The sequence below is a fragment of the Pezoporus flaviventris genome, unplaced genomic scaffold (genome assembly GCF_033815535.1).
Source record: "Pezoporus flaviventris isolate CSIRO_AGI_PZ_B2104156 unplaced genomic scaffold, CSIRO_AGI_Pfla_v1 ptg000078l, whole genome shotgun sequence".
NCBI lineage: Eukaryota > Metazoa > Chordata > Aves > Psittaciformes > Psittacidae > Pezoporus > Pezoporus flaviventris.
In genome coordinates, this window is record NW_026892626.1 from 8,320,027 (window position 1) to 8,335,402 (window position 15,376).

Genomic DNA, 15,376 nt, shown 5'->3' on the forward strand with positions numbered 1-15,376 from the left:
AAGCTCACTTATACAAATCGAATTTACTTACATCTATATATGTAAGCATCAGTACTGTGCTTTACCAGCAAGGCAGGAATGTATAGGGAAGACTGGATTTATACATAGTGCCTGCTTCCCAGGGGAGCACAGAGACCTGCACTACAGCTCTGCCAGTCCCACTGCTGTATTTCTTTCCCCAACACACCCCTGTTTGTGCAACAAACTACCCAACATTAAGGGCTGCCAGCAGCTCACTGCCTTTGCTTGTGATATCTCAGCTAATGAGGTGAGGTCTCAGGCTCTCGGTGAACTAACACTAAAGCTTCCCACTGGGTACAGACAGCCACCTGAGGGACACCAGCAAACATCTTTAATTAAGGAAAGAGGTACTTACAATTTGCTTCTGTTTCAATGGCTTCACAGAAAAGCTGCCATCAACATGCTAGTGGGAAAAAAAGGAAATATATTAAATAGCTGAAGTGTACAAATGAAGAGCAAACAGACTCATGCTCAGAGTTGATGTCTGCTGCCTAAGGAGAGAGTGGCATGTGTGTAACAGGGACAGCCTGAATGCCCATCATTCCCAGCAGTTAATGGAACAGGGTATCAGTGCCCCTTGTCTGCTCCAGTGCAGAGCTAGATGGACTTGGCTCAAGTTAAACCTGGCTGAAATGGGTTAGAGCAAGCACAAAAATCCCTTGACACACTGCATGCTTTCAGGTTGCAAGCAGTCCAACTGGGTGCAAACACTTCTTCAGCCAATCCAGCAAGACTTGGGAGGGGCTATTTCTTAACACCCTGAAATAACACCCAGTTACAGAGCCCCTCTTGAGGCCAGAGCCCCAAGAGAGCAAGGGGCTGGCAGGAGGCCGAGAACAAGAATCATTCACTGGATGGAGTCCAAACCAATTCACATACACTCCACATTGCCACCTTCAGAGCTGCAGTGGCTGCCTCAAGCCTTTCTCTTGCTCACTGGCAGCAGACACAGCTGCAAAAATCCTGTATATACCTGGTGTAAGAACTGGTGACAGGAATAGTGCACTATTTCTATTATCTCCATCCTTCACAAGGGCCAGCCAAACTGAAAGAAAACAGCTCTCCTGCCAGAGTCTAGAGAGCAGGAAAGGAGACTTAAGGGAAACTCCAGCAGGCTCTGCTGCTGTGAATAGCTGCAGCCATGCATCCATTTGCTGAAGGAGTTTCAGAAGAAGGAGACAGCAAGATCGCACCTAAAGACAAAACAGTCCTGTTCTCCAGGCAAACATAGAGTGCCAAGTGTCTGCCTTTGGAAGAGCTGCAAGGCCAGACTGCACAGAGCATCAACCTTACTATTCTGATCCTAAAGGTACATATAAATAGCAAGTAGGTCTGTCTGTCCTCTGAGCATGCTCTGGTAATCATCAGCAGTGCTTATTAGCAAGGACCTCCTCTGGATTTATGGACCTACACTTCAAAAGCTCCAATTAATCTACGGATGGGGAATATATTTTAATGAAACAGGGAGGAGAAAGAACTCAACATGTACTTTGCCCTGTGACTTTTTTATTAAAAGAAAGATTTTGATCTTGTTTTAAGTATGCAGTGGAAGATGAGAAAAAGTGGCCCCACCAGACAGCGTCTCCCACTCACAGAACACACAGACTGAAGAAGAACAGAGGCACTTTCAGTCCTTGAGCTCAGACCTGGACACAGGACATAATTCAGCACTGATGCAATGGCATGACCAGCTTTAGTTAGTTCCCAGTTTTGCCTCATACCTCATTCAGGTCCCTGAACATTACTTTCAGGCTTTTGCTATCAACTTTGTGCATCCAGAATGCTCCAAGGTCCCGCACAGTAGGTGAAATTTACCCATAATCCTTGAAATCCTGCTTCCACAGCTGCAGCACTTTAAGCCACTTTCCAGTCTCATCAGACAGAACTTTCCAGAGCTTCACTACTGCCCTCATGCTAACACATTACCAATATGTGTGTATTTTCCTACTTTCTACAAAGTGCTATTATCAAGTGCTAGCCATGGGATGCCAGAATGGGAACTTGAGAGTTGGGACATCCAACTCTCCAACTAGAAGAAAGTGCAGCAGGAGGGGCAGGAGACCTCCTTGGATGGATAAGGAGCTCGTGAGGAAAATTCAAATGAAAAAAGAGGCTTATAATAAGTGGAAGCAAGGACAGGTGGCCTGGGAAGAGTACAGGGATGTTGTCTGGGAAGCTAGGGACCAGGTTAGGAAAGCTAAGGCCCAGTTAGAATTAAACTTGGCTAGGGGTATTAAGGATAACAGGAAGGGATTCTACAGGTACATAGCAAATAAAAAACAGATTAGGGAGAACGTAGGCCCTCTCAGGAAGCTCTTGGGAGAACTAGCTACACAGGATTTGGAGAAGGCTGAGGTTCTGAATGACTTCTTTGCCTCGGTCTTCACTGGCAAAGGCTCTGACCAAACCACCCAAGTCTTGGAAGAAGATACAGGGACTGTGAGAATGAAGACCTTGCGCCCACTGTAGGAGAGGAACTGGTTCGAGACCATCTTAAAAATCTGAACATGCACAAGTCCATGGGTCCTGATGAGATCCATCCGCAGGTCCTGAAGGAGCTGGCAAATGAAGTTGCTAAGCCACTGTCCATCATATTTGAGAAATCATGGCAGTCAGGTGTAGTTCCCGATGACTGGAAAAAGGGAAATATAACCCCCGTTTTCAAGAAGGGGAAAATGGATGACCCGGGGAATTACAGCCCAGTCTCACCTCCATGCCTGGCAAAATCTTGGAGCAGATTCTCCTGGATGGCATGCTAAGGCACATGAAAATCAGCAAGGTGCTTGGTGACAGCCAGCATGGCTTCACTAAGGGGAAATCCTGCCTGACCAATTTGGTGGCTTTCTATGATGGGGCTACAGAGCTGATGGACAGGGGTAGAGCAGTTGATGTCATCTACCTGGACTTGTGTAAAGCGTTCAACACTGTCCCACACGACATCCTTGTCTCTAAACTGGAGAGACATCAATTTGATGGATGGACCACTTGGTGGATAAAGAACTGGCTGGATGGCCGCACACAAAGAGTTGTGGTCAACGGCTCAATGTCTGGCTGGGGACCACTAACGAGTGGCGTCCCTCAGGGATTGGTGTTGGGACTGGTCTTGTTTAACATCTTTGTCACTGACATGGACAGTGGGATTGAGTGTGCCCTCAACAAGTTTGCCAATGACACCAAGCTTTGTGGTTCGGTTGATATGCTGGAGGGAAGGAATGCCATCCAGAGGTACCCTGACACGCTTGTGAGGTGGGCTGATGCCAGCCTTATGAAGTTTAACCATGCCAAGTGCAAGGTCCTACCACCTGGGTTGGAGCAATCCCAGGCACAGCTACAGGCTGAGCAAAGATGAGATTCAGAGCAGCCCTGTGGAGAAGGACTTGGGGGTGTTGGTTGATGAGAAAATGAACATGAGCCGGCTTCAGTGTGCGCTCGCAGCCCAGAAAGCCTACCGTATCCTGGGCTGCATCAAAAGGAGCATGACCAGCAGGGTGAAGGAGGTGATCCTGCCCCTCTACTCTGCTCTTGTGAGACCTCACCTGGAGTATTGTGCGCAGTTCTGGTGTCCTCAACATAAAAAGGACAGGGAACTGTTGGAACAAGGCCAGAGAAGGGCCACAACGATGATCAGGGGACTGGAGCACCTCCCATATGAAGGCAGGCTGAGGAAGTTGGGGCTGTTGAGCCTGGAGAAGAGAAGGCTGTGTGGAGACCTCATAGCAGCCTTCCAGTATCTGAAGGGGGCCTATAGGGATGCTGGGGAGGGATTCTTCATTAGAGACTGTAGTGACAGAACAAGGGGTAATAGGTTAAAACTTAAACAGGGGAAGTTTAGATTGGATATAAGGAGGAAATTCTTTCCTGTTAGGGTGGCGAGGCACTGGAATAGGTTGCCCAGGGAGGTTGTGAATGCTCCATCCCTGGCAGTGTTCAAGACCAGGTTGGACGAGGCCTTGGGTGATATGATTTAGCGTGAGGTGTCCCTGCCCATGGCAGGGGGGTTGGAACTAGATGATCTTAAGGTCCTTTCCAACCCTAACTATTCTATGATTCTATGACAAATCCAGCAAGAGCTCTACTCCATGACTGCAGAGGCTGGGCTTACTGCAACAGGGCTATGTTTGGATACTTGGAAAATAGCAACTAGACACACTCCTTTGTAAGTAAAAATCATACTTGCAGCATCAGATCCAAAGAATAAACTGAACCTTGCTACAACCAAAAAGTTATGTAGGCAATAGGTGGTGAGCACAGGTGAGTCTCACAGATATGGGAGGCAAACAGGCATACCTTCAAAATCAGGCTGTAATATGCAGGAAGCTGATGGTCTCATCTATTTTTCTCTCCTCAGAAATGGCTGAACAATCATTTTGCAAGACTGGGGTTCTCCACCTACCATACTTTTCTGCCAAGATTACAGATGGGCTCCAAACACCACAGCTTAACCCAAGGACCCACTGCCCACAGTGTCCTCTCCCTGGTGCTGCTGAACAACTGAGAGATTCCAGTGTGCTTTGTTTTTGCAGAGAAGATGGAGGAGGAAACTAGAAGAGTAAATCCCTGCACTAGTCCCAGGGGTGCTGCAGCTGCCCACCTCATCTCTAACTGCCAGAAACAGAACTACCAACAGAGTCAGTGCACAGTGCAGCCCTTCTAGCATAGGAAAACTCATCTTCTTCACTAACTCAAACAAAAAGCAACCTAGAAAACTTAAGAACATCTTCCAGCCACAGGGCTGCTTTAGGACTGACTGTGCTTCCTATGCCCTCTGACTCAGCTTGTCATCATCCACATTATCCAACCAGAAGGAACAAAATAAGACCTGACAACTTGCTCAAGGACATGTCAGGAATCAAGCAGATTGAGAAACAGAAGTCAGCCACATGCCAGCCTGGAATGGAGGCATTTCTAAGAGCACAGAATTGATGCTGTTTCCCTCTACATGCCCAACTCTGCTCTATCATCTCTTGCCTCATCTTAGCATATCACTACAAGTATCACTTGCCCAGGATATGTGTCTGCAGTATTACCACAACCAGACACGACATGATGCAGTTATGGATCTTGCAACTGTTTTCAGGATCCAAGTATCATGGGAAGAGATTCTGTTATGAAGGTTTGTGGCATACAGCTTGGCTTAGCCTTACCATGTAGGCATCAGTCAGCTACATCAAACATGCCACTGAAAAGTAGTGGAGTTCAAAGTCTTTATGCAGGATATACCCTAATTATTTACAAGGGCTTGGTCCTACGTGTAAACTAAGGCCACACAATGGCGCAACAGGGTCTGGACACATCAGATCCAGTTCTGGAAAGAGATTACGATGCCCTGGAAAACCGCATGGTAGCAGCTATGGTCAAGACCTTCCACCCTCAAACATCTCAGACACTGAGGCACACCCTCTCCCACTCACAGGAAACACCAGCTACAATTAGCTGAGTGACCAGCTGAGGTACAAATGATAATTACAGGCTGCACAGGAGCTGCTGCAAGCAATTATTTGTACAATAGCACGCAGTCAGGAACTTCAGTCAAGGGCAGGACTCCATTGTGCTAAGTGCTATATAAATACAAACTAATGACCCATGAAAACATCTACATATGCAAGGACAGGGACAGATGGAAAAAGAACTCATTTACCTTTTCAAATGCAGCCAGAAGAACATGGGCATGACCTGTCACCTCAACCACCACTGCAAAAATAGAAAGAGCAGTCCTGGTTAAACCTTGAAAACAGCACAAGCATAAAACTACCCTAAGCTCCATTTCAGTCTGTTCACAAATCCTGAACCACCGTCTGTTCTATTTTCAACTCCTCTTGCAATTTAAAACTCTTCTTGTCATCTTGCACTCCTGCAGAGCAAGAACAAAACCCTGCTGGGCTCTATAGTGGGCCCCATACAGACATGCCTTCGTTATCTCGGGTGCTCCAAACTATTCCACTTTGTTTTCAGAGGCTGGAAAGGGAAAGTAAAACAAAGCGCTCAGTGGGACTCCACTCTCCCCTCAAATTCCTGTTTTTAATTACCTGAATTGATCACAGAGATTAATAAATCCATCTGGTTTAACTGCAGTTGGCAGCACTTCCAGACCTGTTATTTATCTCTTTATTTCAATCTAATCTGACGTGCTCATAAAACATTTATTTCTCATACCAATTCTGGACATAAAATCCAATCTGGACATAAAATCTGGACCAATCTCTGTCCAGTTCTCTGATTTTTTTCCCCAAAGAAAAACATCATATCTTCCCTCTTCCAAACTCAAGGCTTCCCTCTTAGTTGAACAGCACTGACAAGGGTCTGTCAGAGGTTTCAGTATTGCATCCATGATTCCAAAAGCAAATATAGAATAGAAGAAGCGGAGGTACAATCCCAGTCTCCTTGGCTCAAGGGTTTAAGGTTCTGTTCAGCTCCAACTGGTTGGAGCCTTTTGCTTAATTATGTTCAGACTCATTACACGGAAATGGAAGACAGAGGCCATAGAGGAGTCACGGAGGGAAGGGAAGTCATGTATCCACCTTGCCCTGCCCGGACCAACAAGTACCTGGGCTGTGCTCAGCACGTGCAGAAGAGCTGGCAGAAACTATCAGCTCTGTGCCAAAAAGCTGAAGGAAGCAACTTCTGAGTTGTCTAAAAGGGAGGGGAGCTCAGCAGCTTCCTTTGGGCCTCCAGACCAGCAGAGACAACAAGAGGAACCATTCACTGGACTACAGCACAAAGATCAGGTTTGGGAACAGCAGCAGATGGGAGAAGAGAGTCCATGCCTGCAGATTTGCTGGTAACCAAGACCTGACATGACAATTTGGGTGTAATTGGGAACATAATGGCATACAGAAAAGGCGGCTAAAACTGGGAATCCATCTGCTTGCTCCCCCCACTGCCAGCCAAGAGCAAGGCTGCTCCAGCTTACTCAATACATGAAATTCAGGACTCTCCCAGCAGTTTGAATAGCCAAGAAAGATAGCAGGCATCGCTTGCCTCATATCCTCCATGGCATTCAAGCAGCATGTGTGGCTGGAGAAGTGCAGCACCTTCCCTCCCCAAAGGGTTTCTGTAACTTTCCCTGAGAGCCATACCACTGGCAGCAATGTGAAAGGGGTAACACTGCAAGCTCACATTCTCCATGGCATGCACACATCTCCTGTCAGAATTTGGTCCAAACCAACATCTCACTGACTGCTATTTTAATTTGCCATTCAATTTTATTTAACACAAGCAGTCACAGGCCAGCTGTAATTTTCCAGGTGCTCCAAACACACAAGGCCAGCTCCTTCCAGTCCCAGCAGTTAAAAACAGAACCAAAATACACAACAATTTCCTCAAATCTCACTCAAGTGTCACGTATTTTGTGCAGATACTCTCTCCAGGAGAGGATTTAAAAGCAATTGCCTTTCCAGGTTATTAAAAGAGATGACAGGACACTATTGGCTAAGACTGGGCATGGTATGTGCATAAATCTATGCTTCCAATGCTGCCTTCTGTTCTATTTTTGGTCCTTCTAGGCATGCCCAACATTCAAAAGTACAAATACCTTGCCAAAAGCTCCATAAATAGAGGGTGTTTTATATTTATGGTTAAGAAATATACTTTTATGTCAATTTTACTAACATTGCCCGAAATCACTAAATATAGATGCACTTTAGAAGTAGTTTCTTTTCTTCTATGTTGCACTGTGCTTTGTTAGTCACACTTTAAATTGGTTGACCCAATTTAAATTGGTTCTGTTTCACTGTGCTTGAAGGACTGTAAAATAAGGCAATGAATTTCTGGGCAATTTCACATCTATAACATAAGAAACTGAGCAAGTGACTGCACTAAACAGTGCAATCAACAATGGGTTTTTTTTTCCTTTCTAATTATTCTTATATATTGTGCAAAATGTTACAAACAGTAGAAGTGAAATGCTGGTCCTGCTAACCACATCAGGCCCTTGCTTTAGAGAACGTATGGGTTCCTTGTGTGCTTTTCATTGCTGATGCTTAGAACAAGTGCAAACACATGGAGCCCAAAAGCACACTCCCCCTAAGGGAAATACTGTGGAATGTAACAATCCAAGCACTTGTTGGACTTCCCCCTCCAAAATGGCAATATGCTTTAAAAATAATCAACAATATTATTTCTTATCAAAGGTTATGCTCTTTAATTGTAACCATTCAGCACCATTCAGAAGAAGCAGGAGAATCTTAAACTGCTGGAAGAAGCTGTATCTGTTTGAACAGTGGGCTAAGCATTTGAAAGCCATTTCTTTTTCTCTGACCATTCCTAGGGGAAGGCCCACCCTACAGTTAGCTATAGGCTTTATGCAGATAACTCACCCTTTAAAGATGGGGAAAAGACCAACTCCCTTCTTGCCTTACTAACTGCAAACGCAAAACCCAAAGAGAAAGTAACCTGCTCTGATTTGTTCCTGTCATTGATGGCAGAGCCAGGAGCTCACCAAAACACTATCCCAACACTAAATACCTGGTCATTTTTCCTGTAAAGAAATGAGGCTATTTTTAAAAGTGTGTTTCTATGTAAGAACCCATGGTTAGCTGGGCCCTTCCAATACAAGGAAGTTAAGGTGAAATCCTGAAATATTTTTATTCTGGAACGGTTCCCCAAGCCTATGCTACAAGTAAAGTGTTTTCATCGTTGCAGAATAAGGCCTGCCCTGAAGGAGTCACATAACCTCAAAGAGATCTAGATGACCATGGGAGCATACCACCATACGCTTACCATCTCCTTCATCCACCACTGCTCGAATAACCACAGGGAACACGCCACGATCCAAGTCAAAGTTCAGCTGAGGGAGAGAAATGAGAGGAGGTTAGACAATTCACACCAGGCTTGCCTGAAGACAATGCTCGAGATGGAGGTAACATCAGAGGAATGAAAGCACCTTCTGACCCAGTCCCTGGTCTCAAAATGACACAAAAGAGCAGGAGAATTTAAAATTCAGGCACCAACTTTCAAAGGGAGTCAACCAGAATAACTACAACATATATACATGTCCCTGCCCATGGCAGGGGGCCTGGAACCAGATGGTCTTTCAGGTCCCTTCCAACCCTAACCATTCTGTGATTCCATGATATACTGGCTATAGCATAGCAGTACACACTATTGCTCCCTACACTAGAAAAGAAGTCCTGACTCTGTATGAAGTTCCTGAAGACATACAGAAAAATCTGCAAAACTTCAAGCTCATGCAACACTTTAAGGAAACACCAGACTGAGTTCCATCTCTTGGCATGTTATGAAATTCAGGTCCTTAGCCTTCTAATTGGCGAGAGTGAAAATTTAAGATCTCACTTGAGTGCAAGGAAAACAGACTCAATTTCTTCCTTTGCCCTGCACTTCATTAAGGCACTTCAAAAGCTCCATGTCATCTTACAAACACAAGAAAAATGCAACCTTACAAACACGATCCTATGCCAAGAACGGAAGTGGCTCAGAGACTGGATTTCTGGTGGTTTTCATTAATTATTGGCTTGGATTTTTTTGTCTCATCTCTTGCCAAGAGAGAGGAAACTGTCATTTCACCAGGTATTCTGTTTTCAGTTGTTCAGTGAAAACTGAGACCCAATTCGAAGCAGCACAGCACGAATTGGGAGGCGCAGCACCGCTCAGGTGGTGATTCAGGGCTTCCCCTCCAGGGAAGGTGACCCTGACCATGAGCTTTAACATAGTTGTAAGTATTTCTCCTCAAATGAATTACAACCTAAATGTTCATCCTGAAATGAATGGTAACTGTACACCAGGAGATGATATGCCCAGTGAATGACCAGTCAAGTATGTCATAGCCATTAGCCACATGGCTGTGCCTCTGCCAAGAGCTGCCGGTATGTGCTTTGGATTGCAACAGCTCACCAGCCAGGGGAAGAGAGGACTGCAGTTCTGCTGCTCTTCTGTCCATAGCTGCATGTTCCTCGTGCATGTTACTTGCCTCTGGGGCTACTCGGCTTCTGCAGTGCTTTCTGGAAGTGACTCTTAGCTGTCTAACAAAGCTTTGCACACACACACACACACACACACACACACACATCTGTTCAAATGTGATTCCAAACAGGTATGTCCTAAAAGACCTTATGATTTGACCGAGCTTGTCTTCAAGCTTGAGGGACATTGATTTTCATCCTCTGTATAAGAGTTTCACATTTTATTCCTCTTTTAAACTACCAGAATCCATTCTCTTTCCAGAACAGCAGAGTAACAAAGCAAACACAAAAATCTCATTTAACCACTCAGTATTTGTTATAGAAGAGTTTCATTAAGCCACTATTTTCCAGCCTGCATTTTTGAGCCTTTATGGCATGCCACAGAGGGACATTCATCGAGGACAATTGATTAAAATTGCTGAAAGAAGTTTATGGTTTTGCTTTGCTTCCTGCTCTGATTTATCACAGTACGACAACACTTACTGTTTGTCAATTTGAAGGGAAAGTCACATCACAGATTTGTGGTTGCTTTACGACAAACTTTTGCATTCTCAAACAAAAGGCCTCTTTAAGGCTCCATTTCACATTCATTTTTACGGACCTGAAAACAACTGCCTCAACACAAGCCATACACTGTAACTTGCAAGCAAACCAGTATATTATGAAGACATAGTAAACTTTTATAAAGCTTTCCACCTAACAACCCAACAGAACATTATTTTCCCTTCTGTTGGCCAGCCAAGAACTACATCATATGCAAGTATTCCAGTGAGCAAAAACACAAAGTAAATCTGGGTTTTTTGGACAACACCAGCAGCAATACTGGAAAGCAATCTGGAGCATGCAATTGTACACAGCTCAGTGATAACACTCTGCCAGCTCTCTCAGTTGTAAGTGCTGCATTTCAGTGGCCACTTAAGATTTAGCTGTGTGCATTTTACTGGACTTACAAGGACAAGGACTGATATATACACAGAGCCAAAATAGGAGAAGAAACTCTTCCGAATCACAGTACTTGTTCTGTATTACCTCCACAATCAGAGCTCCCAGTAACACCAATGAAAAAAAAAAGAGGAGACAGAAGACACAGCAGAATCAAGCAAAAGGAGCTAGAAGCTTTTCCGTAGCATCTCTCCCTTCAAGCTGTCAAAGGAATGTGACTTTAGTACTTAAGACCTTGCTGGCAGGAACAAAGGTGAAAATTAAGTTTCTCAATTCTTTAAGAAGAAAGAGATCTGAGCTCCTACTTTCTAACTCTCTCAGATGACAGAAGGGGTTGAAAAGCAGCTCTTCCAGGCTTTTGTATGCTGAACTTGTGAAATCACATATTGGCAGAAAAGCCAAGACATCAGGAGACCAGACTCTGCAGGATTTTGGTAACCACCATGGCATTTGTTGAGACATGGGACTGATTATGGTTATAACTGTAACTTCGACACAATAGCTATTCAGTCTTTCAAAATACATGAAAGATTGCTTTTTTTCACTTTTTTTTTCTTCTTCTTTTTTTTTAATATTTGGAGTTATCTGTCAGGTTTTACTTATACAATACAGCCTTGGGTCAGGAAATGAGAACTGTATCATAGTTGATCTGGGACAGGGGTCCACAGGAACAAATACATTAGCAGTAGCTGCAGTCCAACTCCTCTGCATCAGGCATCTTTCATGGCAGACCTTCACAGAGCAAGGGAAAGATCAAGGCCTCCCTGCCCTGCATCACATGCAGGGGAAGTCCTTGAGCCAAAGCTCAGGGGCTCAAGAAGCAGTGACTGCCTGGGTTGGAATTTTGCAAAGATACTAAAATTAACAGGATTCCACAGATCTTGCTATGTGGTAACAGCCACAGAGTTTAATTAAAAGCAAGCCTTCCTTTGTTTGCAGTTATGGGTTAAACTAAAAGGAGGAAAGGCATTCCCTTGTTCACCAATAATGCACCAGTGTGAATCTGCCTCAGAAGGGAGAGTATCCCCCCACCTCACTGTACTGCTACATTCAATAATGCAGAATGTAGCCCTTCAACAGCAGCCTTCTAGAGCGATAATCTATAAAGTATTTTGACTGCCCATCCAACCAGTAAAAAACGTTGAGAACGTACTCCCAATATATGTGTATTTATTATTTATAAGATACATAGGAGCACTACTGAAGTTCCTCCCTGCACCCCAGTGAGCTGTCTTGCATGCACCCTGCTTCGGAGAGCAATGGTCCAGGGGACCAGCAAAAAAAACAAAACAAAACAAAAACCCCACCAAGACAGACATTTGTTCCCAGGAGCTCTTTGGCTGTTCAGGGAGACGAAGGCTGAGGAGTGGCAGGTTCCTCCAGGAAGAGCTCCAGTACCAAGCTCTGCAGTCTCCCTCCTACACTAGACACTGGGATGCCAGCTGATAAGTGATATCAAAAGTTGCTTCTTTGGGTTTCTTCCCTGTTTGCTTGATCTACCTGCCAAATTCCCATACAGTGTTCATATCTGCTCCTCCTGGGGCCCCATTCATCTCATACCCACAAAACAGGCCATGGCAGCTGGGAAAGGGTTCTACAGCCCTAACTTCATGGCACTAAATGGAGTCTAGTGCTTCTGGGACAACAAGCTTGTGAAAAGAAGGGGATGCTGAGAAAAGACTTACCTCATCATCCTTCCAGTCTGAGAAATCTATCTTGAAGGAAGGCAAGGAGAATTGCTGGCTTACCCCTCTCTTGTAATGAACCGTCTCCGACTGCAGAGAGGGATTCTTTGTGCTGTATCTGAAGAAAGGGGGGGAAAGAAAACTTGCTGTAACATGTGATTGCTCTCAGCTGGGCTCTCATTCATTCCCGCCTGTCCACCCTTCAGGAATCACAAGTGGCAGCTCTAAGAGGCAGAGCTGGCAGGGGCTGGCAGCCATTCAGTGGGGATACAGAAAAGGAAGAGGAACGTCAAAGCAAGAAGGTGAGCACAGGGAAGGGAAAGCAGCACAGACAGGCAAGGTCTGATTGGGTCCATATTGACCTGCCTGGGAACACCAGGTGACAGAGGAGTAGAGTGGAGTGCAGCAGCCTGGCAAAGGCTGGCTCACTAAATCCAGGGCCTAGGCAACGCTGGCTTTCAGCCCAGAACACAGTTTTACTTTCTGCAGGGAGCCCAGGAAGAAGCAGCAATGATCTAACAGTGGGAACACACAACCCAGCACAGTGGTGAAAGCTCTCCCGTGCCTCTGCAGGACAGCTCTGCAGTGAGAAACACTTGCTTGGCTCACCATCATCCTGGTAAGCAAGAGCCATTCCAATTCACTCCTCTATTCTTTGTGCGCTTCCCCAGAGGTGTTGCAAGGGCAACCAACATCACCAGACACACACCAACCAGTCCCCGATGCTGGCCACCTACAGAAGAGTCACAATTCCGCTGCCTTGAACCCAGCACTGAAACACCAGTACTGCCATGCTGGGATGAATATCTCTGGCACGGGACCATAGCTATCATCCACCATCTTCTGCATCCAGAGACCCCCAGCCGTGTCTGTCCCGGGAGAGATCTTTCGTTGCCCACTGACTGTCAGTACAATGCACAGTGGGCTTCAATGGTAAAACAGGATCAGGAAGTTTTCACCCCTTTCTGAAGGGTGATTTCTGAGCTGGATAGGCACAGCCAATTCTGGCACCGGAGAGGAGGCAGCAAACTGCAGAACAGGGTGGGAACATCTGAGGCTGTTTTTAACACCAAAGCCTTTCCTGTTGAGCTACCAACCATGTGTTCAGAGCATGTTGACAAACCAGAGAGAAAGTGAGAGATCCTTGCCCAAGAGGCTTACACTGCAGAAACAACAACCTCCCCCGGCACAGTGACGAGACAGGTCTAGCTCCAGCTCGACAAGACAGACAGCCAGTCATAGTAATGGCATGTTATCTCTTCTGCACACTAACCATCACTTCCTAAACAATACTTCACACGGTGAGACTGAGAGCGTGCTGGCCTGCAGCCACTGCACACTGAACAGCTACAAGCTTGAAGCCTTGTTGACCATTCAAACTTGATTGCCACTGTCCCTGATGGAGCAGACAGCCCAGGGACAGGCTCCAGGTACAGGTGTCACATCAGCACCAGGAACTTCAGGCTGAGGTTTTCCTTAATTCAACCTGGGATGTCACACTGGATCCCCTACAACCAGCTCCTCAGATCTTGCTGATTCCATTTGTCAGAGAATACGTGGGCAAGTACTACTGCCAGACCTGCTGCAAAGGAGACAACAGCAGAGGAGATCGAGGCATTTGCTGTGGCAGAGTCAGTGCAGAGCCCCATCAAGCAGAGCATGCACAGAGGCAGAGAATCCCTGCTTGAAAACATCATTCTGTACTTTTGAGGACATTCAGCTCTTCTGAAACACAGACACAACTTACAGTTCACCAGGTACTTAAGCAAAGGTTGGAAGCTCCAAGTTCCTTTGGCCCAGCTACACTTTATGGAGGAGTGCAGCACACCAGAAGGGGATGGCAATACAAAGCTTTTCTACACCCAAGGTAATACCTCCTGGTTTCTGTAAACCAGGAGCAAGAGGGATGGGTAGCTCATTGCCAGAGGGGGTGAAGCAAAATCCGTGGGAAAAGCCTATGGGACAGAGTCAACCAAGAAGTGCAGAACTGAGCATTACAACAGAGATGTGAAGACTGGGCTGGAGGATGGCAGAGATGATTACAGAGGACATGCCTGAACCTTAAAACTCAGCTTCAAGCGATGCTGTGAGTGAAAATTTGACACTCAAGACCTTTAGCTCACAGAGCCAGTGGGCTACCCTCCTGGGCTCAGGCCAACCAGCACTGTAACACAGAGCTTTAAAGCACAATGATTAGGATGCATTCTGCAGCTGAAGGATAAGAATATGGACACCAGAAGATGATGAATACCTATTCATTCCTCTCAAACCCAAGGAGGAAAACCCAGGCTCTGCACTGGCATGAACTGCTGCCTTTCTCTGGAAAGCAACTGTAGTACCTGCACTGTCTGAGGACTCAGAAGTTTTATCAAGTAGGTTCACCATGTACACTCTACTTTCCTGCCGAGGCAGGTACATCATGTTATTTATGCCAATACCTTACCCTCAAAGACCATTCTGTACTGCTCTGAAATTGTGCTGCTTTACTAGAAGATCTCACTCCACCCTTTGCATTTAAAGCATAGTGTGGGAGAGATCAGAATGACAGGTCTTTTATGTGTGAATTACAGAGCGAGCAATTGAGTGAAGTTTTATTTACTGACTTGTCAAGCACAATGAATAGAGCAAGCCTGTATCTAGCTCCTTTTGTGGTGCTCTCAAAGCTTCCCAGCTCTGCAGAGAGGCACAATTCTCCCTCTACAGCTGGGAAAGCAGGGGATGGAAGAGTGACTTATCTAAGGTGACAGCAAGTCAGGAACCCACTGGAAATGAAGTGCAGGAGAGAGAGTGGAGCTGGGAGAAGGGTGTAAA

General features: G+C 45.6%; 1 protein-coding gene across 5 annotated transcripts in view; it reads right to left on the reverse strand.

The window, feature by feature from the left end:
- Positions 1–15,376, reverse strand: part of MGRN1 (mahogunin ring finger 1) — a 57,271-nt gene that overhangs the window by 15,653 nt on the left and 26,242 nt on the right. For all 5 annotated transcript variants that reach the window (XM_061473397.1, XM_061473398.1, XM_061473400.1 and 2 more), the window contains exons 5-8: positions 12,566–12,683; positions 8,740–8,806; positions 5,660–5,712; positions 377–424 (exon numbers count right to left, since the gene is read on the reverse strand). In XM_061473397.1, coding sequence (XP_061329381.1) covers positions 377–424; positions 5,660–5,712; positions 8,740–8,806; positions 12,566–12,683 — 286 coding nt within the window. The remainder of the gene's footprint in view (positions 1–376; positions 425–5,659; positions 5,713–8,739; positions 8,807–12,565; positions 12,684–15,376) is intronic.